This window comes from Geotrypetes seraphini, chromosome 11 (assembly GCF_902459505.1).
Source record: "Geotrypetes seraphini chromosome 11, aGeoSer1.1, whole genome shotgun sequence".
Lineage (NCBI taxonomy): Eukaryota > Metazoa > Chordata > Amphibia > Gymnophiona > Dermophiidae > Geotrypetes > Geotrypetes seraphini.
This window is the reverse complement of record NC_047094.1, coordinates 8081116-8107148: the sequence shown is the minus strand read 5'-3', so window position 1 is coordinate 8107148 and position 26033 is coordinate 8081116. Positions and strand designations below refer to the sequence as shown.

General features: G+C 45.1%; 2 protein-coding genes across 3 annotated transcripts in view; one reads left to right on the top strand and one right to left on the bottom strand.

The window, feature by feature from the left end:
* The window catches only part of FAM83G (family with sequence similarity 83 member G), a 76692-nt gene extending 68664 nt beyond the window's left edge, over positions 1-8028 (bottom strand). The window contains exon 1 of the mRNA XM_033963145.1: positions 7108-8028. Within this exon, the coding sequence (XP_033819036.1) occupies positions 7108-7623 (516 nt within the window). The 5' untranslated portion in view covers positions 7624-8028. The remainder of the gene's footprint in view (positions 1-7107) is intronic.
* The window catches only part of SLC5A10 (solute carrier family 5 member 10), a 175465-nt gene that overhangs the window by 112899 nt on the left and 36533 nt on the right, over positions 1-26033 (top strand). For both annotated transcript variants that reach the window (XM_033963148.1, XM_033963146.1), the window contains 2 exons: positions 18968-19075; positions 22133-22283. In XM_033963148.1, coding sequence (XP_033819039.1) covers positions 18968-19075; positions 22133-22283 — 259 coding nt within the window. The remainder of the gene's footprint in view (positions 1-18967; positions 19076-22132; positions 22284-26033) is intronic.

Below are 26033 nucleotides of genomic sequence, written 5' to 3'. Positions count from 1 at the left end.
TGCAGAGCATTCAGCACATCAGCCTGTACTAAAAAAACGCTTCTGCGGTTTTGTAAAAAAAAAAAAAAAAAAAAAAGGGAGGGTAAGTTAAGTGTGAAGAGAGGTTCCGAGGAGATATGATGGTGATATCCCAGCCCTCCAGTACTCGATGGGGTCTTGTTTTGGTTGGCACCTTCCCTAGGCATATTGGGATGGAAGGGAGCTTGAAGAAATTTCTGAAAACACAATTTTTTAGGTTAGGTTTGGCATACAGTTCCAGGAGGAAAAATTATACGTCTTGCAAGGCAGTTAAAGTGGCTCTTATTTATCGGTTTATAGTACGGTTGAACTGGGAGAATGCGCTAAATACTTTTTTTTTTTTACCAGATTTTTATAGTCCCTTTTCTTAATTTATCTATAAACCGCTGAGACCTGTATTGTCTAAGCGCCATAATCATGGTTTAATAAACGTAAACACGAGAGGTTGTCTTGAATCTGGATTTCAGGCTTAATTCCTGCCTTTCCAAAATACAAGCTCAAGGCAAATTGCATTTAGGAATGATAGGTATATCCTCTCTCTAGGGGGCTTAAGTCTGTGGCTGATTTACTCAAGGTCTCTAGGAGAGCTGGTGGGAGAAGCGGGGTTTAAACCCCGGCTCCCTGCTGCAAACACAAGGTGGCTGGGTTTTTTTTCTGTGTGTGTGTGGAAGGGGGGGAGGGGGAGTGGGGGATGTCAACAAGGGTGAATGCATTCAAATGAGGTATAATTCAATGGTACTTGGGCTCATACAGAAGATAGTGACGAAGGCAAGAGAAGCCAATAACTGGACAGTGAGAAGGGTCTCTAATGACAGCGGTCGGCAAGGACAGCTGGAGACGTCAAAAGTCCTAAACTGTGAAGTTAGAAACAGTCCTGAGGTGAAGGGCCTCCCCTCCAAGAGATAGGCAACCCTTTTGGGAGTGGAGCCTGAGAAAATCAGAGAAGATTCCTTGCACATATCTACGGTTTATTATTTCTATAGATCCATGGTGAGGCCCCACCTGGAATACTGTGTGCAGTTCTGGAGGCCGCATTACCGTAATGATGTGCTGAGACTGGAGTCGGTCCAGAGATTAGCCACCCGGGTGGTCTCGGGACTCATGGATCTCCCGTACGAGGAACGGCTGGATAAGTTGCAGCTGTACTCACTCGAGGAACGCAGAGAGAGGGGTGACATGGTCGAGACGTTCAAGTATTTCACGGGCCGCATCGAGGTGGAAGAAGATATCTTCTTTTTCCAAGGGTCCCGCGGCAATAAGGGGGCATCCGTGGAAAATCAGGGGCGGGAAACTGCACGGGGACACCAGGAAATTCTTTTTCACTGAAAGAGTGGTTGACCGCTGGAATAGTCTTCCACTTCAGGTGATTGAGGCCAGCAGCGTGCCTGATTTTAAGGCCAAAAGGGATAGACAGTGGGATCTATTCACAGAGAAAGGTAGGGGAGGGTCATTGAGGTGGGCAGACTAGATGGGCCGTGGCCCTTATCTGCCGTCTATTTCTATGTTTCTAACAGATGCACGTAGCACTGTACATAAACGCGCAAGAGACTGTCCCTGCTCAAAAGAGCTTACAATCTAACCCGCCCTTTTATGAAGCTGTGTTAGGCTTTTTTTTTTTTTTTTAATTGCCAGCCGCGGCGGTAAAAGCATCACCACTCACAGAATTCCTATGAGCATCAGAGCTAATATTGCCGTAGCCGGCAATAAAAATAAGCCTAACGCGGCTTCATAGAAGGGGGCCTACGTTACCCAAGAAATGCACACTTGCCGCCAGCTTTTCCAAGATTTCTCAGACATTTTGTTTCAGGCCAGAAATGTTAATAATAATAATTTTATTTTTCTATACCGCCAACACCCAGAAGAGTTCTAGGCGGTTTACAGATAAGAAGAACTGGACAATCAGTGATAAAAGTACAATGATCATAAGACAGATATAATTGCATAGTTCTTAAACACATAAAAATTTCTTGAACAAATAAATCTTTACTAGTTTCCTGAAAAAACAGCATGATTTAGTTTGATGAATCAAATTACCTAATCAAGATTGAGCTTTACCCACTTGAAAGGCCATGGTCCTATCAAAAAAATTCTTATAGCGGCAATTTTTGGGATTCAGAAATATAAATAAGCTAATACGAGTAACCTTAACCGGTCTATACAATTCAAAATGAGAGATAAGGTAACGTGGAGACAATCCAGACAACAGTTTATAACAAACTAGTGTTTTAGCCCATTACATTAACGGGTGATAGAATATATGTCTGTCTGTCTTTCTTTCTGTGTCTCTCCCTGCCCCTGTCTCTTTCTTTCTTTCTATTTCTCTCCCTCCCGCTTTCTGTTTCTGTCCCTGGCCCCCTTTGTGTGTCTGTCTTTCTTTCTGTCTGTGTGTCTCTCTCTCTGGCCCCCTGTCTGTCTGTCTTTCTGTGTCTCTCTCTCTCTCTGTCTGTCTTTCGTTCTCATGTGCTGCCTGCCTGCCTGTCTTTCTGTCTCTCTCCATGGCCCCTTTATGTCTCCCCCTCAAAGCAAACCAAGTTTGCTCCCTAGCCCCCTTTCCCTCTCCCCCCCCTTCCCTGTGCAGTAGCATTTTCACCCCTTCCCTGTGCAGCAGCAGCATTCCCCCTTTCCTGTGCAGCAGCATTTCCCTCCTTCCCTGTGCAGCAGCAGCAGCATTCCACCCCCCTTCCCTATGCAGCAGCAGCATTCCCCCTTCCCTGTGCTGCAGCAGCATTCCCCCTCACTTCCCTGTGCTGCAGCAGCAGCATTTCCCCTCACTTCCCTGTGCTGCAGCAGCAGCAGCATTTCCCCTCACTTCCCTGTGCTGCAGCAGCAGCATTTCCCCTCACTTCCCTGTGCTGCAGTAGCAGCATTCCCCCCTTCCCTATGCAGCAGTAGCATTCCCCCCACTCCCCTGTGCAGAAGCAGCATTTCCCCCCCCCTTCCCTGTGCAGCAGGGTAGCAGCATTTCTCTTCCTCAAAGCCGCCGCAGCTCCTCTCACGATCCACATCTGCGTCAGAAGCCTTCTCTCTGACATGACGCCAGGGAGGTGGACTGAGGGAGCCGGCCAGACCTGGAGGACCTGTAAGGCGGGGGGGGGGGGGAAGAGTCACCGCCGTGATTGCCGCCGCTGTGGTTAAGGTGCCTCCGCATGCACAGTAGAAGGAGCCAGCGTACCACCGCTGGCTCCTTCTACTGCGCATGTCACGAAAGTACACATCACGGTGGCAGGGATCACGGCGTTGTAAGTGTGCATGTGCGCTTAGGGTTTCATTATAGAGGATGCAAGCAAATTTGAAAAATATTCTTGCTTCAACAGGTAGTCATGCAGTTGCTGGTAATAAGGGTTGACATGTTCAACTATGACCTCAAGATTCTGAAAGGGCATTTATAGAATTCCACCCCAAATGTACACAGACGCTCGCTGTTATGGGATACGCCTAGTACGTCACTTTTCTAGCTCTGCGTCTGTCTTTGATTAGACAGCCTCGGTCAGACGGAACATAAAGGATCTTCCAATTCAACTTCAGGTTAATAAAATTATAAATATACTAGTCTTTAAGCCCGTTACATTAACGGGTGCTAGAATAGATGTGTGTGGCTGTCTTTCTTTCTTTCTGTCTCTCTCTTTCCTCGGCTGTCCACTACCACCCCTTGCCTGCTCCCCCTGTCCAGCAGTAGCCCTTCTCCCTTCCTTTTACTGCTCCCCCTGTCCAGCATCCGGTAGCCCGGGCAGCCTCAGGGCTTTTGCTAGGCCGGTCCACCTCACATTATTGAAGTGGGCCAGCATAGCCAATGCCCCGCGGCTGCTGCGTTTGCTGGTCTGGGGGTGAGAAGAGGTGTCCCGGCAGGAGTCAAACCGCCTTCAGCCGAAATGGCTGCACACGCTGCAAGCCGTTGAACGCGCCTCAAGCCGCTGCACACACCGCAAATAGAACACGGCACGGAAGCAGAAATCACAGCGGCAGGGATCATGCCGTGTGGTTTTATTATAGAGGATACCTCCCAAATCTTGGCGGGAAAGTTGTTAGAACTTGGATCCAACTAAAATGAGTTTATTTTTGATAGTTTTTCTCTGCACAGTCTGAAAAGCAATTCCAGAGCGAAGGGTCACAGGCGGGAACAAACAAGTTCAAAGTCGAAGTGAACAAGTTTTGTTTTCCGTAGCAACCAGTAATGCTGTGGATAATACGTTGAGTGATTCTGGCATTTCACTTTCACACATATTGCATTAAACCCAATCAAGAAAGAGTTTTGGTAAATAGATAACTTAGTGGAGTGTTAAATGTTTAAATTGTTTAAACAAAGACTTTTGGGGTGAGATTCCACATTTAAAAATCTAGTTTATCCCTAATGCACCTATGAAAGAGAATGGGATTGAAAATGTGAATCGACTGTGTACACTTTAAAACACTACAAAGACTAGGGAAGACCATGAAGTTTACAAGGTAATACATTTAAAATAAATAGGAGAAAATTTTTATTTTTTCACTTAAATAGTTAAGCGCTGGAACTTGCTGCCAGAGAATGTGGTAAAAGTAGTTAATGCAGCTGGGTTATAAAAAGATTTGGACAAGTTCCTGGAGGAAAAGTTTATAGCCTGCGATTGAGACAGACATGGGAGAAGCCACTGCTTGCCCTGGATCGGTAGCATGGAAAGTTGCTACTCTGGGGATTCCGCATGGAATGTTGCTACTCTTAGGGATTCCGGAATCTTGCTGCTGTTTGGGGATTCTGCATGGAATGTCGCTACTCTGGGGATTCCGGAATCTTGCTGCTGTTTGGGGATTCTGCATGGAATGTCGCTACTCTGGGGATTCCGGAATCTTGCTGCTGTTTGGGGATTCTGCATGGAATGTTGCTACTCTGGGGATTCCGGAATCTTGCTGCTGTTTGGGGATTCTGCATGGAATGTCGCTACTCTGGGGATTCCGGAATCTTGCTGCTGTTTGGGGATTCTGCATGGAATGTCGCTACTCTGGGGATTCCGGAATCTTGCTGCTGTTTGGGGATTCTGCATGGAATGTTGCTACTCTGGGGATTCCGGAATCTTGCTGCTGCTTGAAGATTCTGCATGGAATGTTGCTACTCTTTGCGGTTCCGGAATCTTGTCACTTTTTGGGATTCTGCCAGGTACTTGTGACCTGGATTGGCCACTGCAGGAAGCAGGATATTGGGCTAGATGGACCATTGGTCTGACCCAGATGGCAGTTCTTATAGCTCAGCAGAACCGGCCAACCCATTTGTTTCAATATACATAATCTTTGCTCATGAAAGAGCTTGAATTACAGATTCAATGGCATTTAAAGAAAACTGTGCCTTGCTTTGTATCTCTCATGAATCCCTGTATTTGGCTTTCCTTTTGCATGCTGGGTTCCTTCTCACCCCCTGCTCCTTTCATCTAAATATTATTTTCTCTCGCACCTTGCTTGTAAATAAATGTCATCACCACTATTAGAACCAGACTGACAGCGTCCCTATAAATCTTTATTTCATCGTCAAAATAAAACGAAAACCAGAAAGAAGGGATATCCTGAGGATATCTCTTCCAACTGCTGATTCCATTCACAAGATATCTATAGTGCCTTATTCCTTTCCAAGGTCGACTGAGAGCTCCTGGATGAGAACATGGCACCCCTTGCGTTGGAAGATAGAGCATGATGTCATTGTTTTCATTCTCACACTACCAGAGATCAAGTCTCGTGTCTAGAGAGGGCACCAGGCTTGTACTCAGCTCAATGTACTACAGGACATCGGAGTCCTACTGTCCTAAGAACATAAGAAGGTCCATCAAACCCAGGATCCTGTTTACCTGGCTAGATCCCAAGCAGCCAAACAGATGTTATGCTGCTTATCCTAGGAATAAGCAGTGGATTTTCCCAAGTCCATCTCAATAATGGCCTATGGACTTCTCTTTTAGGAACTTATGCAAACCTTTTTTAAACCCTGCTAAGCTAATTTCACCACATTCTCTGACAACGAACATACAGAGCTTAATTACACGTTGTACAAAGAACTATTTTCTCTGATTTGTTTTAAATCTACTACTTAGTAGCTTCATCGAATGCCCCCTAGGCCTTGTATTTTTGGAAAGCGTAAGCAAACGATTCATATCTACCTTTTCAACTCCTCTCAGTATTTTATAGACCTCTGAGGAGCCCTCTCCGCTTTAGCCTTTCCTCATAGGGAAGTTGTTTCATTCATTTGATCATTTTCGTTGCTCTTCTCGGTACTTTTTCTAATTCCGCTATATATATATATTTTTTTAAATATGGTGACCAGAATTGCACACAGTATTCAAGGTGCAGCCGTACAAGGGCATTATACCATTTTCGTCTTTGTTTTCCATTCCTTTCCAAAATGGTGCCTGTGTGTGTTTATGAATTAAGACTCCCAAACCACGAATACTAATGTACAAATTTACACCCAATTCTGAAGGTGTAAATCTGTGATCGTACACATATTTATTTTCGGGTGCAGTGGTTAAAGCTACAGCCTCAGCACCCTGAGCTTGTGGGTTCAAACCCCCGCTGCTCCTTGTGACCCTGGGCAAGTCACTCGATCCCCCCATTGCCCCAGGTACATTGTGATCCCACCGGGACAGACAGGGGAAAATGCTTGATTAATGAATAAATTCATGTAAACTGTCCTTAGCTCCCTTGGGAGAACGGTACAGAAAATGAATAGGTCCTTTTACGCGTGCTACATGCTAAAACGGCTAGCACACCTTGGTAAAAGTACCCCTAAATGAAGGAATAAATAGATAATTAAATACTTTATAATGTAGATACACAGATTGCAACTCCCCCCCTCCCTCCCCCGGGACTTTCCACTCCTGTATATTTTCAGGAAGGTCCCTTTCTGCCTGTAAATGAGACTTTCCACGCAGAATAAACGTTATTAAAAATACCCCTTTAGGTTGACCTTAAACACTGCCCCCTAGAGGCCTGGCACTCATATCAGCTCTAAATGCAGCAATACCCAGCTACAATCCGATCCAAGACTCGCTCCAATGGCTTTCTCCCCTCTTCCCCTGCAAGCGCAGCGAGGCCCTGAGCCCCTTCCCGTGGAAGCAGCAAAAGCAAACCTCTCACCTTCTGTGCTTGCCCGACCATCTTCCTCACCACCTCTTTGATATGTGGCTGCCCGTCTAAGGGTGGCTGCATGTACACGGTGGCCCTGGTCACACCACGGTAGACAACGACATCCGGCCACCCCAAGTCCAGTTCTGGGATGGAGCAATCCGATTTCAAGGGCCAGTACTCCAGAGAATCCGACATGCCCTCCTCTTCTGCTTCTCCTTTTTCCTCCCCATCGCCCTCGCCCTCCTCCTTCTCCTCACCCCCTTCCTTGGCACCATCTCCACCGATGGGGCTCTTGCCGGGGTCATAGGGCTCAACTCTGTCCAGGATCCGCTTTCGTTCCAGCTCCGAAAGGAAGTCCCTGATGTTCTCTTTCTTGAGGACTTCGTAGAAGGCATCAGTGCCGTGGGTGATCAGGGCTTCCAGGGCCAGCCTCTGCTCCTCGCTGTAGAAGAACTCCGGCTTGGACTCGGTGTACCTCCAGTTGACGTTGCTGTCGTCCAGACACTGGACCTGCGACAGAGCCATGGGGGCAAAACCCTACCTCTCCGATTCGAGAATCCGTACAGCCCGAGAAGAGCGAGTTCTTTCCCCCCCGGAATGGACTGTTCAAAGTTCAGGCGACTTCTCTTTTACTCTGTAAATTGCTCGGAACAACCGTTTAACTAGCGAGCAGCGAATCTTTGGGCTCCTCAGCTTCCCCGAGCAGGAAAGTGTCCAAAGGTTTTCATTGCTAACGTGTTCACTTCTTTGTACTTTTCTTCTCTTTCCAATAGAAGAAAACAAAACAAGAACAAGTCAGCAAAATAAATATTACACGGAGGCGGCAGAGTCTCCTTTTGGATCGGTCAATCGTCGTCGTCGTCCCCCCACCTTTGCGGAGGACCGGGCACCCCACGCTCCGACCTGGCTGGCGGGTAGTGCTGAGCTGGACAGGTGAGAGCAGGAGAGGAAATGAAAGAAGAGACAGCGGTGACGCGAGTCCCCGCCCAGCCCTGCCTGCGATCACATGCTGAACCGGAGCGCCCGGAATTCCCAGACCTCGCTCGCTCGCTAACTCTTGCGGCCGCACGCACAATGCCAGCGATCGTCTCTCTCGATAAGACGCACAATACAGGATTTCCCTCGCCTCGCTCATTAACTCCTGCAGCGGCAGCTCCAACGACAGTGCAAACGCTCCTTATTATCACAGTAATCCCAGTGCTCAGGCTCACAATCCCAGTAATCCCTGTGTACCAACTCGCATGCTCACAATCCCACCAGCTCCCTCCATAAAACCCACCAGCAGAGTCAAGAATTCCCTCAGCTCAGATTAAATCTCCTGCAGCAATATAATCTAACTACAGCAGACATGCTCACAATCCCAGTGCACATATTCACAATCCTCGTGCACAAACTTGCATACTCACAATTTCACCAACTACCATGTGAATGAATGTCTGGCTTTCAGAATTATTGCTTTGCTTGGACTGCAGCTGTTGTTTGCTGACCTTCTTGAAGCTGCGGCCCTAGGCAACCATCCAGTAGTGCCTAATGAGCAGGCCCTGCACCCCCCCCCTTCCCCCACTCTCCCTCAGAGCCAGCAATTCTGGACCTCTCTTGGAGAAAATCCATTGCCTGTTTCTCTGATAAACAGCCTGTAATCTATTTTACTCTTGGGATCCTGCTAGGTACTTCTGACCTGGATTAACCCCTGCTAGAAACAGGATACTGGGTTTGATGGACCTCCCCCATCTCAGGAGGCCGCACTCTGGTTTCAGTCTGTGTACCCTGACCCCCCCCCCTCCCTTCCTCTACACACATAGGCTTATAATAATAATAAATAATAATAATTTATTTTTATATACTGCCACAACAGTTAAGTGCATTCAATATAAAAGACATACATACAATATAAGAAGAGTACAACAATGTTAAAATAAATTAAAAAGTTAAAAACCCAGCCTGTTTAATAATTGAGTTTTTAACTGTTTTCTGAAATCGAGATAAGAAGAAGCTTCTAACACAGATTTGGCCAGACATAAATTCAATTTGGCCACCTGGAAAGAAAAGGTTCTCTCAAGGAACCTTTTATAGTGACATAATTTTATTGAGGGATATGCAAACAAGTGTATTCTTCGAGAACTCTTGTTAGTGTAACTCAAAGTAAAATGAGGAGTAAGATAACCCGGAACATGCCAAATACTGTTTTATGGCAAATGCATGAAAACTTAAACAAAACTCTGGATTCCAATTGCAGCCAGTGGAGCTTTTGATAAAAGGGGGTAACGTGTTCCCATTTCTTTAAGCCAAAAATAAGGCGGACTGCCGTGTTCTGAACCACCCTCAATTTCCTGAGAATTTTTTTAAAAGCGCCCAAATATATGATGTTACAATAGTCAAGAATACTCAGGATGGAAGATTAGACTAACAGATGAAAAGAGGCTTCGTCAAAATAAAAACGGGTTCTAAAATGTTATGGGGTGCATGACTGTATAAAGTACGCACATGGAAAGTGTACAGCCGCTCTTATGTGAGCTGTGCATAGAGAATTTTCCTGTCCCTGTGATTTTTGTCACTGCCCCTGCTCCATTCCTGTAAGCTCTGCCTTAACCGCACAAGCCTCAAATATTTATGGTTTTAAAGTGTTTGAGGCTTGTGCAGATGAGGACGGAGCTTAGGCATTGGTGGAATGAGGCATTATGACATCACAATCTGAGCTCTAGAATGTTGCTACTTAGGATTGTAAAGTGTTTGAAGCTTGTGCAGATGAGGACGGAGCTTAGGCATTGGTGGAATGAGGCATTATGACATCACAATCTGAGCTCTAGAATGTTGTTACTTAGGATTTTAAAGGGTTTGAGGCTTGTGCAGATGAGGACGGAGCTTAGGCATTGGTGGAATAAGCCATTATGACATCACAATCTGAGCTCTAGAATGTTGTTACTTAGGATTTTAAAGGGTTTGAGGCTTGTGCAGATGAGGACGGAGCTTAGGCATTGGTGGAATGAGGCATTATGACATCACACTCTGAGCTCTAAAATGTTGCTACTTAGGATTTGAAAGGGTTTGAGGCTTGTGCAGATGAGGACGGAGCTTAGGCATTGGTGGAATAAGCCATTATGACATCACAATCTGAGCTCTAGAATGTTGCTTCTTAGGATTTTAAAGTGTTTAAGGCTTTTGCAGATGAGGACGGAGCTTGCAGGGATGGGGGCAGGGACAGGAGAAGAATTCACCAAGACTAGGAAAAATTTGTCCCTGTGTCATTCTCTAGCTGTGCATGGACCTCTTGGTATGCAGTATGGGTGGAGTGAGGTGCTGTTGTGATGTACACACTCCTTTTGTAAAATGTGGGACTACACACTGAGAATACATGCATAGGAATTATTTTAGAAAATTACCACCCCCTTCTCTTTCTATCTCCTAGTCCTCCACCCCATTTCTTGCTATCTCCACTCCCCTTCCAGTTCTTCTTGCTTTGTTTGGTCTCCATCCCTCTATCCTGTTCTCTGCTTTCCAATCAAACATATCTCTGTCTCCTTCCCTAACACACCTTAGTAAAAGGAGCCCTTAATTTAGAAATCTCATTAAATTGTGAGAACCAGCAGATGTCAGATAAGTTCTTGACCCACAACTCACACAAATTTAGCTGTATCCTGCTTTACAGTTTTCTGAGTACACATCTCAGCTCAACAGCCCATAAGCAAGTTTAATTTGCAGCATTTCTCATGAAATCAAATTTTTACAGGAAATATTATTCCAAAAATATCCACTCCTTCTACACACACACAAACCCCAGAGCAGACATACAAATTTTTACTTAGCAGTGACATACCAATTCCTCACCAATTACATGTGCTGCCTTAAACTCTCTGCTCTCCTCTATCTCACAATAATATTTCCGGAGCTCTTAATGAGACAGCTGCTATTGTGCAGCTTCCAGGCTCTTCACATTGGCTCATCCCTTGAGCAGCTCCCAGCACCCCCATATAAGTGCTTTAAATGTATTATTTTTTCTTCCTGTTATATATGGACACATTAATGGAACATTTATTTATCTATTTACTTATTTGCAGGTATTAAATTAGCTATTCAGTCAGGGCTCTGACAGATAACAAAACATACAGCAAAAATTGCCAGGAAAGCCCAGTTCAAATCCCATTGCGGCTCCTTGTAACTTAACCTTCAGTTGCCTTAGGTATGGTGCTTAGACAGTAACTCCAGCATTTGGAAAGTAGGGTTCGGGCTGGGCAGATTTATATGGTCTGTGTCCTGATTATGACTAGATAGATTTGGTTGGGCTGGAACCAGGAGCTTCAGTTAAAGTACATGGAGGGAGGGAAGGGGGTCTAAAGAGACATGCATATGCCAGACTGAGGGTAGGGTAGGGGAAGAAATAATGGGTCTAAAAACAGAGGAGAGGGAGAGAGATGGTAGACAATGGGAGGGAAGGGAGAGAAGTTGGACACGAGGGATGGTGTGGAGAGGGGATAGAGATACTGGATAGGAGGATAGTTGGGAAGAGAAAGAGAGAGATGGTGGACCCTGGGGATGGTGGGGTCCATCCTTGCAGCTGTGGGAATGGAGATGAAAAAAAGGAAAGATGCCAGACCTCCGGGGGAGGGAAGGGAAATGGAAGGGGCGGACAGAGATGGAAGAAGAAACGACAAATGGACAGGAGACCCTGGCAAGCGAGTTATCAGAAGACAAAGAGAAACCAGAGCCTGGGATCAACATGATTTGAATAATGACCAGACAACAAAAGGTTGAAAAAATAATTTTATTTTCTATTTTATGATTACAATATGTCAGATTTGAAATCTGTACTCTGTCAGAGCTGGTGTTAGATAGCAAGTGTGAACTAGGACCTAAAAGAGAGGAAAAGTCTTTTCTATTTATTTTGTTTACACCACAGAGCTGGCGTGGGGTTGGAGAGATTGTAAGCCTAGACTTCTGCACTAACGGCCCCAAAGCCCATAGAGATTTAAAGGGCTTCAGGGCTGTTGCCGTGTGGTTTTGTAAAAGAAGCCATCTTAATAAAAAATTTGGCCCGTGACTTAGCCTGTGTTTTAGATTTCGGTCCCTTATGTGATTGAGTTTGACACCCCTGGCTATGGTGATCATTTTCAGAAATTCCAAACAGCAATTTTTGAAAGCCCGAATCTGAATGTTTTACACTGTAGTTTATCCAACTAGCAAGGGATGTGTTGGAGACGTGTTTTGGGTGGGACTCTAGGAGGGGCCAAAAGTGAGGATGTCTTTTTACTGTGACGAACTTGTAGTGCATTTCAGAGATTCACTGGTGTGCTACCAAACGCTATTTTTCCAGGCTTCTTTTTGTGATATATTTCTTTTTACCTTTATTACCATGGACCCCTGATGAAGGTTGTCCGAAACACGGACCGTGTTGGGTCCCCTGTCTGGTAAAAGGTTTTTAGTTAAGATTTATTTGTCAAAATAAAATTTGCCTGCACCGTGTACAAGTCTGCAGTTTTGGTTTGTTTGCTCTGCTCTGTTTTTTCACTGCAGACGAAGTTGGACCTTTGGTTCTTTTGTTGTTTCAGGGATAATGGAACAGGAAGAACTGCCAAGGCCAAGAAAGGATGTTTTTAGCTAGACCCATTTTAAACAGGTCCTGAGTGCACAAAGGTGCCCTGAACGAGCATCTGACCACCAGAGGGATGAAGGCAAGACCCCTCCTTCATCTCCCAATCCGATCCAATCCTTAGGTTTATATACCGGGTCATCTGATTACAAAGGAAGCTGCACATTACAGGGGTTAGATCACTAGTCTGACCATGCTATTATGCCTGAAGAACCCAAGATGAACCTGCAGGAGAAGGGAGAGGCGCGTGGATGAGGTGGAGAGGGCCTGGCAGAGGAGGAGCAAAGAGAGGAAGCAATGAAGAGGAACCTAAGTTGGGAGGGAGATGAATTTAGGAGTTGAAAATGACACGGGGACAAATTTTTCCCCGTGAGTTCTTTTCCTGTCCTGCAAGCTCCGTCTTCATCTGCACAAGTCTCAAACACTTTAAAATCCTAAGTAGCAACATTCTAGAGCTCAGATTGTGATGTCATAATGCCTCATTCCACCAATGCCTAAGCTCCGTCCTCATCTGCACAAGCCTCAAACCCTTTACAATCCTAAGTGGCAACGTTCTAGAGCTCAGATTGTGATGTCATAATGTCTCATTCCACCAACGCCTAAGCTCCGTCCTCATCCGCACAAGCCTCAAACACTTTCAAATCCTAAGTAGCAACATTCTAGAGCTCAGATTGTGATGTCATAATGCCTCATTCCACCAATGCCTAAGCTCCGTCCTCATCTGCACAAGCCTCAAACCCTTTAAATTCCTAAGTAGCAACATTCTAGAGCTCAGATTGTGATGTCATAATGCCTCATTCCACCAATGCCTAAGCTCCGTCCTCATCTGCACAAGCCTCAAACACTTTCAAATCCTAAGTAGCAACATTCTAGAGCTCAGATTGTGATGTCATAATGCCTCATTCCACCAATGCCTAAGCTCCGTCCTCATCTGCACAAGCCTCAAACCCTTTAAAATCCTAAGTAGCAACATTCTAGAGCTCAGATTGTGATGTCATAATGCCTCATTCCACCAATGCCTAAGCTCCGTCCTCATCTGCACAAGCCTCAAACACTTTCAAATCCTAAGTAGCAACATTCTAGAGCTCAGATTGTGATGTCATAATGCCTCATTCCACCAATGCCTAAGCTCCGTCTTCATCTGCACAAGTCTCAAACACTTTAAAATCCTAAGTGTTCGAGGCTTGTGCAGTTAAGGCAGAGCTTACGGGAATGGGGCAGGGGTGGGATGGGGAAATTGAGTTCCTGCGGGGACGGCAAAAAAAAAATCTGTCCCCGTGTCATTATACTGCACCACTCTAGAAATCAAAATGTAGTAAAAGTGAGCCAAGTAAAGAACAATCAAGCCATTGTGACATCACTGATGAGGCATTATGATGTCACAGTACCAGCTCTGCTTATCAGAGGCTGAAACTCTTCACACTATTTATATATTCAATTTTCTATACTGTTCTCCCAAGTAGGGAATGGCACGGGGACAAAATTTTCCCCATCCCCGTGGGAACTCATTTTCCTGTCTCAGCGAGTTCTTTTCCTGCTCCTGTCCCTGCCCCACTCCTGCAAGCTTCGTCCTCATCTGCACAAGCCTCAAACACTTTAAAATCATAAGTGATAAAACTCACGAGAACGGGACAGGGAAATTGAGTTCCTGCAGGGAGGGGGACAAATTTGTCTCTCTGTCATTCTCTATTTAGGCGCGAACGGAAATGGAGCAGAAGAGAAGATAACAGTACGGGGAGGAGAAGGAGGAATTGAAGGTGACGAGGCACTACATCCCCTGCACCATTTTTTAAAAAAAAATTCTACATCTGTCCATTGTATAGAATTAAACAAGACATAGGACAAAGCACTTTAGATGAAAACCAGGGTCTCGCACTCTTTCTCGAGCCCGGGGCACACTAAACCTAGTGTCCGCGGCTCGAGACACCCAGAAGTGCGCGACATCGCCGCGTGGCGTCATCACGTCGTCAGCGTATGCGCAGAGGCCCTTCAAACAGGCCCTGCACCGGCAGTGGGAGGAGGGTGCCCGCAAGGAAAAGGGACGGAGAGAAGACGCTGGCGCCAGCTGATTTGCTTCAGGATGTGCTTCTCTTCGCGAGGCAGTCAGCGGGCATCTCCTCGTCCCCATTGTGCCGCGGTCCACCTGAAATCTCAGAAGCCAAGTCCAATATATAGTCCTACAGACCTAGATAGCAAGGCCTGTCACACTGAGCCCTGCCCATCCCGGTCACACTCGCAACCCCTAGACACCCATAGAAGCTGATCCCAAGAGACGTATCTACACAGCATTCTGAGCCCAGCCCAGGAGGGAAGGGCAGGAAGCTGACTCACCTCCCTCTCTGATTGCCTCCGCTACGCTTTGCTGTTGTTTACCCCTCAGCCTGAGACCTGAGTTTTGAATACTCTGCACTGCCTGTGCCTGGCTGAATAGGGACCTCTGTAGTGTTTGGTTGAATGGCTGCCAGAAACCACAGAAAAATCAACGAATGGGGCCTTAGTTCAACTTGCAGCTCTGGCCCTTTGTCATAGAAATGTTTACCTTAGTTCCTTCTCTGTTTGTTTATTTTGCCCCTGGTTTGCTGTGTTTAATGTACTTGTGAGATATATATATATATATATATATATATATATATATATATATATATGTGTTGTGTTTTTTCGCTTCCAGATTTGGGCGGGGATTACAAATGAAAATAAATAAACCTGAACCTGGACAGGGAGAGACTAAAACCTTTCCTGGGTGTGAGTTAAATCCCAAACCCCTTCACTTTGTGGTGCATTAACTCATTTGGTGAATTTTTTTCCCCTGATGATAAACTGAGGCGCTTTCCGTGAATTGGTGAGATCTGTTCAAACTCATCTGCTTGATGTGTGAGGTCACTAAGAGAGTTGGAGGTATCTGAAAGTATAAAAGCAATGGGACAATATGAGGGTAGAAAAAAGGACCCATGAGAACGGTACAGGTTGACCCCAGCTGCAGCAGTCAGGCTTATTTCTTTTCTGCGCTGTTAAAATTAGGGCAGAAACTGTGACACATCCTGTCCTACTTCTGGAAAGGATTGTGCAAGCCAACATGTTTCAGACTCGCATATGCTGTTTCTATGGAAAGGGTGGTAGATGCGTGGAACAGGCTCCCGGAAGAGGCGGTGGGGCCAGAGACTGTGTCTGAACTCAAGAGGGCCTGGGATAGGCATGTGGGATCTCTCGGAGAGAAAAAGAGATAATGGTTACCGCGGATGGGCAGACTAGATGGGCCATTTGGCCTTTATCTCCAATCATGTTTCTATAACCATAAAGTTCTATGACATCACAATGCAGGTGTAAAGAGCTTTAGCCAATAGGAAGAGAAGATGCAAATGTTAAGAGCCTTAGCCAATAGGGAGAGGAGGAGAGAGTGGATGCTGCGGATGGGCCATTTGGCCTTTATCTGCCATCATGTTTCTATGTTAACCTGGACCTCTTCGTTCAGCCATTGCATAACAAACATCCATGATTGTTCCTAAGACAAGTAGCAGTATGAAAAGTTCTCAGCCCAACCAACCAACCTCCAAAATTATGAGCTTTATTTGCCACCGTAGCTGAAAAGAGCGTTCTCTTATTCCGTTAAGTGCCAATTTGCAGAAATGAAATTCTCTGTTTTGACCTTGTTTCAGATCATTGATTGAACCATATCCACGTCTTTCTCTTCTTGGTTGGGCTGAGAACTTTTCAGCACCCCCTGGTAGTGTAAAGCTGAGATTGTGATGTCATAATGCCTCATTCCACCAATAAGAGCCAACCTCATCAGTGATGTCACAGTGGCTTCATTGTCCTATACTTGACTTTTATTACATGAGGGGCTGCTGAAATGTTCTCAGCCCAACCAACCAACTTCCTCAATTCTGAGCTTTATTTTGCCCCTGTAGCTGAAAAGAGTGCTGTTATCTTATTTTCTAAAGTGCCAATTTCTAGAAATGCAATTCTCTGTTTTGCCATTGCTTGAACCATCTCCACCATTCTCTTCTTGGTTGGGCTGAGAACTTATGTACCTCTGGTGCACACTGACTGCCTGCCACTTACTCATCCTTTACAGTAATCATGCAATCATGAGCTGAAGTTGTAAATTTCAGGAGTGGTGTACATAAAGATTCAAACGCTGATGTCACCTAAATATTTAGACCTAGTGACTCATCATTGGCCAGAGTCCATTTTTGAGTTTGTCTCTTTTGAACACAAAGTCATTCTTAACTAATGAGGATGGGTCACGGTGTGTAGGGAGCGGTTTAAAGAGGGACAGATGAGCTGGTGCTTTCAATCGTAAGTTTTTCTGTGCTTAGATTCAGGCCAAGAATAATTGTTTGGAGGCTTGTGTCTGATTCAAGCACTTTTATTACCCTAGCTGGATTATTGCCATGGCATTTACAGTATAATGGTTGTATGTCCCAAAATTGTGGAATGCTGTTTGTGTTTTTCTTGGATCAATTATTTCTAGAATTGTGGTTCCTTCCCCCCAGATGGTATTATTTCTTCAATGGAACAGGATTTTTAAGAAAGGGGTTAGGGAATTATTTCGTAAATCCTTTATTATAGGTCAAAAATGTATTTTACCACATTGGTTGGAAGAAAGTCCACCCTCATTTTGGCATTGGAGGGCAGCGTTTCATGCTCTTATGATTATGGAAGCTAGGGCGACCCCCCCATCTTATAAAAACCAGAGTAAATTTGGGATGACCTGGGAACCTTATATACAGCAATTATTAGTCAGAGCAGGCAGTTTTGGAGTAATCAGAAAGTGAAGCACTATTTATTAGTAATATTTGGAAATGGGATGGGGGAAGGGAGGAAGGCGTGTTTGGAGGTATTTTATCGTGTTTGTATTGTGATGATAATTGATTGTTGATTTCTTTGAATTTATAGATCTACAATGTATTAACTGAGTTGAGATGATATTTTTTGTAAGATTTTTGTTATGTATATTTTATTTTTAAAACTCAATAAAAATAATTGAACATTACAGTTTAATGGTTGTTTGAAATGACAGACTTTGGCAGCTCAAGTTTCGTATTCTTCGTAAAGATATGAAAGGGTTTCTCTCTTTTTTAATGCTGGCTTCTGATATGGGTAGGGGTGACTTTTAAATTACGTACTCTGATTTTCAAACATTTGCCGGCTCAGTCACCAAATTACCACCATTGATAGGATGTAATGACAGGACTCTCCATATCGATGTAAGTTTAATTGTCTATCTACAAAATGTTTCATTTTCTGTCTATAAAAAGACCTGGATCTCAGTGGCTGGGCCAAGGCTTTGGAGGGCTCATTGAGGTTGTGTTCTGAACTTGGGTCCTTCAAAAAAAATCGTTAAAAACTCATCTCTTTGTTAAAGCCTTCTACAAGTAAGACGATAGTAGTTCTCTCAAAATGACCAAAATTGATCTGGGCATTGATATTTTAATTGTGCATAGATGTTGGAATTTATAAACTTTATAAGTATGTCCTTTATATTATGTATGTGAACTTGTAATCCACCTAGTTGATGGATGGACTAGAAATTTGATTTCTTCCGTAGTTTTTCGGAAGCTTATCTTACTTTTCTGTAACTCTACTGTCTATAATACCAATAAAAATTACTGGAACTAAAAAAAAAAAAAAAAAATTTTCAATTCTGCAGTATCCAAAGTTCTAGGCGGATTACAACAGACGTAAACAGCATTCCATGAAACAACGGATAATGAACAGTTGGTGATAATTAACCAAGACAGTTAGACTCATGAAGACCCCAAAGGCATGAAGGAAAAGAATAGTCTTGAGCTTTTTCGTGAAAGATCCAAAGCTGGACAATATACGGAAGGTTGAAGGCATGACGTTCCAAAGTTTAGCGATCTCCCCCATTTCAAATTCCGCTGGTGGCGGTTGTTCAAAAGAGAAGCAGTAATTATGAATATTCCCAGGCATCAAAAGGAATCTACTAATGAGATAGGACAACCCTCGAGATGCAGTGTGACAGAAGTCCGAAGCTGTGGCCCAGTAGATGAGGGATTCAGAAGAGTTTTTGGAAAGACAATTTGCAGATATCCAGGTGGTAGCACGATGGAGACAAACTTGAACCAAGCTAGTAGAATTTAGAGGTATCCCAAGCTGATGGATATTTATTATAAATGTGACAGCTAGTAGGAAATTGTAATGGTCGGTGCTATTAATGGGGCATTCCTATGATGTTGTAGAGCGAGCAAGGCATGTCCAGTGGTTGCAAGACCCTGCTCATTTCTGCTGCTCCTCTTACCACCCCTGCTCTCTCTTTTCCAGATGCTGTTGCCTGCGTTGATCCAGAGGAGTGTGTTAAAGTGTGCGGGGCTGAGGTGGGATGCTCCAACATTGCCTATCCAAAGCTAGTCATTATGCTGATGCCCAGTGGTAAGTGATGCCTCCGTGTGGATAAGGTGTCGGTGTGGTGGAACTGCCTCACAATGCAACCAACGAGTGCCAAGTGGGATATGCAGGTTTTTTCCAGCTCTAATAATTTCTCTGGGCCTGGGTGTGCACCGCAGGCAGCTCCTTCTCTGTTCCTAATTACAGCTGAAAATCACCAGTGAAGCATGTCCCTTTATAGATTTCCAAGCAAGGCACTGGAAATCTGTTTGAAGGTTAGAATGAAACCTGGCATTCCAATTTTAAAAAAAAGCAGATGGGACAGATTTTGGAATTTTATTAACTCTATTTCCTGCACCTTTTTAAAGATGTCTCTATCATATCTCCCCTCTCCCGTCTTTCCTCCAAAGTATACAGATTGAGATCTTTAAGTCTTTCCACATACGCCTTATGACAAAGACCACACACCATTTTAGTAGCCTTCCTCTGGACCAACTCCATCCTGTTTATATCTTTTTGAAGGTGTGGCCTCCAGATTTGTACACAATATTCTAAATGCGTCTCATCAGATTCTTATACAGGGGCATCAATACCTCCTTTTTCCTTCTGGCTATTCCTCTCCCTATGCACCCTAGCATCCTTCTAGATTTTGCCATCACTTTTCAACCTGTGTGGCCACCTTAAGATCATCACATACTATCACACCCAAGTCCCGATTCTTTTTCATGCACAAAAGTTCTTCATCTCCTAAACTGTACCATTCCCTTGGGTTTTTGCAACCCAAATGCATGACCTTGCATGTATAGCATTAAATCTTAGCTGCCAAATTTCAGACCATTCCTCATGCTTTGCTAGGTCCTTCCTCATGTTTTCCACACCATCAGGAGTGTCTACTCTATTGCAGATTTTGGTATCATCCATAAAGAGGCAAATCTTATCAATCAATCCTTCAGCAACATCCCTTTCCTCAGAGCAATCTTCATTGACCACCACCCTCTGCCGCCTTCCACTCAACCAGTTCCTGACCCAGTCCATCACTTTGAGACCCATCCTGAGGGCACTCAGTTTATCTATTAGACGTCTGTGTGGAACACTTTCAAAGGCTTTGCTAAAATCTAAATACACCACATCTAGTACACTCCTCTATCCAATTCTCTGGTCACCTAGTCAAATAAATTGATCAGATTTGTCTGACAAGACCTACCTCTAGTGAATCCATGTTGCCTCCGATCCTGTAATCCACTGGATTCCAGAAACTGAATATTCTCTGTTTTAAAAGCATTTCCATTAATTTATGTACCACAGAAGTCAGACTTACCGGCCTGTAGTTCCCTACTTCTTCCATACTTCCACTTTTGTGGAGACGGACCATATCTGCCCTTCTCCAATCCTTCGATACCATTCCTGTCTCCAGAGAAGCATTGAAAAGTTCAGCCAAAAGTTCAGTAACTGCCAGAACTTCCCTAAGTTTGCTTAATACTTTCGGATGTACACCATCTGGCCCCATCGCTTTATCTATCTTTCGTTTAGCGTTTAGCTCCTCACGAACACAGTTCTCTGAAAATCAATCAGGGTCTACCACACCTCCAGCCCTATTTGCTTTTGTTTTCTGCATTCCCGCTTCCGGAACTTCAACCGTGAATACAGAACAGAAATATTTGTTAAGCAGTTCAGTGGTACTTGGAGAGACCTCCCAGGAAAGAGACTTGGGAGTTCTGATCGACAAGTCGATGAAGCCGTCTGGACAATGCGCTGCTGCGGCAAAAAGGGCAAACAGAATGCTAGGAATGATAAAGAAGGGGATCACAAACAGATCAGAGAAGGTTATCATGCTGCTGTACCGGGCCATGGTGCGCTCTCACCTAGAGTACTGCGTCCAGCACTGGTCGTCGTACATGAAGAAGGACATGGTACTACTTGAAAGGGTCCAGAGAAGAGCAACTAAGATGGTTAAGGGATTGGAGGAGCTGCCGTACAGCAAAAGATTAGAGAAACTGGACCTCTTCTCCCTCGAAAAGAGGAGATTGAGAGGGGACATGATCGAAACATTCAAGATACTGAAGGGAATAGACTTAGTAGATAAAAACAGGTTGTTCACCCTCTCCAAGGTAGGGAGAACGAGAGGGCACTCTCTAAAGCTGAAAGGGGATAGATTCCGTAGAAACGTAAGGAAGTTCTTCTTCACCCAGAGAGTGGTAGAAAACTGAAACGTTCTTCCGGAGTCTGTTGTAGGGGAAAACACCCTCCAGGGATTCAAGACAAAGTTAGACAAGTTCCTACTGAACCAGAAAGTACGCAGGTAAGGCTAAACTCAATTAGGGCACTGGTTTTTGACCTGCAGGCCGCCACATGAGCCGACTGCTGGGCAGGATGGACCACTGGTCTGACCCAGCAGCGGCAATTCTTATGTTCTTATGTTCCGCCTTCTCTTTATCAGCTTCTACATATTTCTCTCCTTCACCTTTGAGTCTCACAATGCCACTGTTGCACTTTCTCTTATCACTAATATCTCTAAAAATGCCTTGTCCCCAGTTTTCACTGTATGTGCTCTTTTTATTTCCATTTGCATCTTTGCTTTCCTGACTACTCAACCAGCCTCTCTTAACTTTTCCAGATATTTTAACCTGCCTTCCTCTTTCTGTGATCTTTTATAGTTTATGAAAGCTAACCTCTTTTTCCAAATTTATTAAAACTTTGATATACCACCTAATAAGGCTTCAAGGCAGTGTACCTTTTCAGCTCCTACTTTTGAGAACCAAAGTGGCCTCTGCCGCGGTGAAGGCAACGAGTGCAGATCTAATGCATGTTCAATGAGGAAATCCTGAAAACCCGACTGAACTGTGGCCCTCGAGGACCAAGGCTGCACATCCCTAAAAAACATAATCTACAAAACTAAGCCTTTCGTAGATCCATCAGTTTTCAAAAAAGTTGATAATTAGATTCTAGCCCAAAGCAAACTAAGGGGGAAATCAGCATGAAGCGTAAGACCCCAGAAACTCGACTAGTCTGTCCTGCATGTTGTGTGAACTGCCCTGTGTGTTGTCACTTTACAAATGTACTGTACATAATAACTCCAGCTGGTTTTGTGTCGTTGAAACTCAGGTCTGCGGGGGTTAATGATCGCAGTGATGATGGCGGCACTCATGTCATCTCTGACTTCCATATTCAACAGCAGCAGTACCCTCTTTACTATGGACATTTGGAGAAAGATCAGGAAGAACGCTACGGAGCGAGAGCTGCTGCTTGTGGGAAGGTATGTGTGTGACAGAACAAGAACCACGGTCATGCCAACGCAACACACGGTCATGTGTGTTGTGTTGGAGATCAGATACTGGAGTGCCATGGAGTCAAAGGTCCTGCTTGTGGGAAGGGATGTGTGTGACAGAACAAGAGTGCAACAAAAGAGGCAAGGGAGGCGTCTATCAGCCGAGAAAACAGTCTTTATTCAAACAGGTGGCCCCGACAAGGATCCGAGTTTCGGAGTGTAACCAATGCCTTCCTCAGGGGGACACTGACTCTTGAGTTCTCTATGGCACGCTGAAAAGATGTCAAAAGAACGATCTCCAAAGTAATTGGATTGCTTTGGAGATCGGTCTTCGACATCTTTTCAGCGTGCCTTAGAGAATTCGGAGTCAGTGTCCCCAGAGGATGACGTTGGTGACACGCTGAAACTCGGATCCTTGTTGGGACCACCTGTTTGAATAGACTGTTTTCTCGGATGATTGGATGCCTCCCTTGCCTCTTTTGTTGTACTGTTAAGGTGAGGAGTTTCTTCTTTCGTTTGTTGTGACAGAAGAAGAACCACGGTCATGTGTGTTTGTGTTGGAGAGCAGATACTGGATTGCCATGGAGTCAAAAGGTTGTAACTTCATCATTTGGGCTTTGAGTGGCCGCATCTCTTCCAGAATTGATTTATTAGTTCTGGTGGTCCACGGAATACATAAAATCCTTCTCCAGTGCCAAAGCTAGAAGACCAACTCTAAATACAGTGAATATATCTTATCCTCAGACTACTTAGGCCCTCAAGAACTTCTCTTTTGAGCCCAGGTGCTCCTCTCCAGCTCTGGCTCCTGTAAGAAATGTTGGTTAAGGGAGAAAAAAAAATCTCTCCCTCTAAGAGCATGCCATGGATGGGCCCACTGACTGTGGGCTCAGGCTCACCAAGCAGTGGCACGTTCCTGTGTAAGTCCGAGAAGATCCCTATGCCCTGCTAGCTGAAGACTTCTTCTGAAGGTGCCCAGAACTCCCTGCAGCCAAAATCTGCAGTGTTCCTGTGCTGCCAGCATTGGCATCCTATGCGAGCAAGAAAAGCTATGGAAAAGCTTCAGCTAGGAGGGGTTTGGGGATCCCTGCTAGCTCAGCTTATTTTGAGTTGGGGGGTTGATCGGGGAGATGTTAAAAAGCAGAGAGGACATTTTGGTCCAGGTTCTGTATAGGATGCCTCCATTAGGCGTCGTAATCGAGGGCGCCGAACTTCAGAATCCACACTCACCTTTTTTTTTTAAATTGACTTAATTGGTGTGGTAATTGACTCTATCAATTTTCAGCCAATCCAAAAAAAAATTAAAATAACCAATTAAGAGTTTGGCACTGAACTTTTAGGATGCCTAAGCCGAGGCACTCTTCGCTGCCTAACTGAAAAGAAGGCGTGGTTAGGGGGTGGAGAATAGGCTTGGTTGACTTAGTCTTCTTTAATCTACTACGCTATGGAAATGATAAGCAGAATTAGCAGCATTTAATAATAATAATAATAATAATTTTATTCTTATATACCGCCATACCCAGCGAGTTCTAGGCGGTTTACATCAGTTAGATTAGGATCTGCGTAGACAAGCAGATTTACAACTATTTATCAGAATTACAGCTTTGATCGAACTAAACAGAGGATGTGAAAAGTAGGGAAAAAGGGAAGCATCGTGAAGGAGGAGAAGTGGAGGGGGGGACAATTAGGGTCTTGTTTGCTGAATAGGTAGGTTTTAAGTAATTTTCTGAAGCCGAGGTATCATTTGGGCTAGCCATGGGTTCAGCTTAGCTGCTTGGAAGGCAAAAGTTTTGTCCAGGAATCTTTTGAGGTGACAAAGTTTGAGCGAAGGGAAGGCGAACAGCTGAATTTGACGGGATTTCTTGTTGGTGCAATAGAGGTTAAAGTGGGGATTGATGTAACTTGGTGAAGAACCATTTACAGCCTTGTAGCAGAAGCAGGCGAATTTAAAAAGAACTCTGGACCGAGTTAGGTGCCGGGAAATTGGCTAAGTAAAACCTGTCTTAATATGCTGGTGGCTACCTCTAGGACACGTAAGCATGCCTGCGCACCGCTAGGCGGGATTCTTGAAGTGACGCCGGGCAGTTGCTTGACAACTGTGCCGAGTGGCGCCTGCCATGTAGACTCGCTTAGGCGCTGTTTGTAGAATCAGGCCTTTTGTGCCCACCCACTTCTCCTGCAAACCCACCCAAATTTTCCTGTCTAGCTACGCCACTGATTTGATATTGCTAGTGGACATTAAGCTCTGAAGCCACTATTATATGGCTAAAAATTTGCCTATAAGTTTACTCCTTGCAAAACGGGACAGAAAGTTCTGTGTGCAAATGATATCTTGATTATCAATGTTTTTTTTATTAATTGGATTAATCGCTTTTCATGCAAGACAGTAAAGCGGTGTTACAGTTAACCTTAGGATAAACAGGAAGTCAAAGACAGATAACAGACCAGAAGTTGGAGTAATTTCAAAAGGTGGAAAGAGCTACATTCAGGGGACGCCCATGAAAAACAGCAGCAGAAGACAGCAAAGAAGGTGGAAGAGAAGCCTGGTTCAGTTTCTGGAAACCCAAATGCCAAACAGGGGAAACGTCATTTATATCAGCCTAATACCTGTTCTAAATCTCATGTTCATAACACGTGGTGCAAATCACAAACCGTGCTCAGAGAAAATGATAAGATGATTAGAGAAAGTGGGTCAAGCCCACTAGTCACTAGTCATAGGCCTGGATTCACTAACCTGCCCGATCCGGGTCCGATCCGGGCAGGTCCGATGAATTCAGGAACGAAAAATATGCAGATGGGGGCGATCGGAGGAACGCCCCCATCTGCCTGCATGGATCGCTCTATAGTAGATGGTCTGCGCATGCCCGTCTGAGATGCGACCTTTTTTTTTTTTTTTGTTAACTTGAAAACTTTTTTTTGTTAGTTTTTAGTCCTGCGAGCCCATGGTTTTAACCCGCTTTAAACCTGCGCGTTAAAACCACGGGCTCGCTGGGCGGGGAAGGGCAGGAGAACGGCGATGCGGCAGGAGAGCTTCAGGGAACAGCAGGAGAACGGCGATGCGGCAGGAGAGATTCGGGGAAGATCGAGGCAGAGCAGAGCAGCATTCGGGGCAAGCAGGCAGGAGAGATTCGGGGAAGATCGAGGCAGAGCAGAGCAGCATTCGGGGTGAGCAGGCAGGAGAGATTCGGGAAAGATCGAGGCAGAGCAGAGCAGCATTCGGGGTGAGCAGGCAGGAGAGATTCGGGAAAGATCGAGGCAGAGCAGAGCAGCATTTGGGGTGAGCAGGCAGGAGAGATTCGGGAAAGATCGAGGCAGAGCAGAGCAGCATTCGGGGTGAGCAGGCAGGAGAGATTCGGGAAAGATCGAGGCAGAGCAGAGCAGCATTCAGGGTGAGCAGGCAGGAGAGATTCGGGAAAGATCGAGGCAGAGCAGAGCAGCATTCGGGGCGAGCAGGCAGGAGAGATTCAGGGAAGATCGAGGCAGAGAAGAGCAGCATTCGGGGCGAGCAGGCAGGAGAGATTCAGGGAAGATCGAGGCAGAGCAGAGCAGCATTCGGGGCGAGCAGGCAGGAGAGATTCGGGGAAGATCGAGGCAGAGCAGAGCAGCATTCGGGGCGAGCAGGCAGGAGAGATTGAAGGGCAGAGAGCAGGGCTTCCAGTCGGAAAGATGTTTTCGACTGGTCCCCAGCAGTCGCTTCTTCAGGTGATCGGCCAGCCCAGTCGGATCAAAAATTTGGTGTTG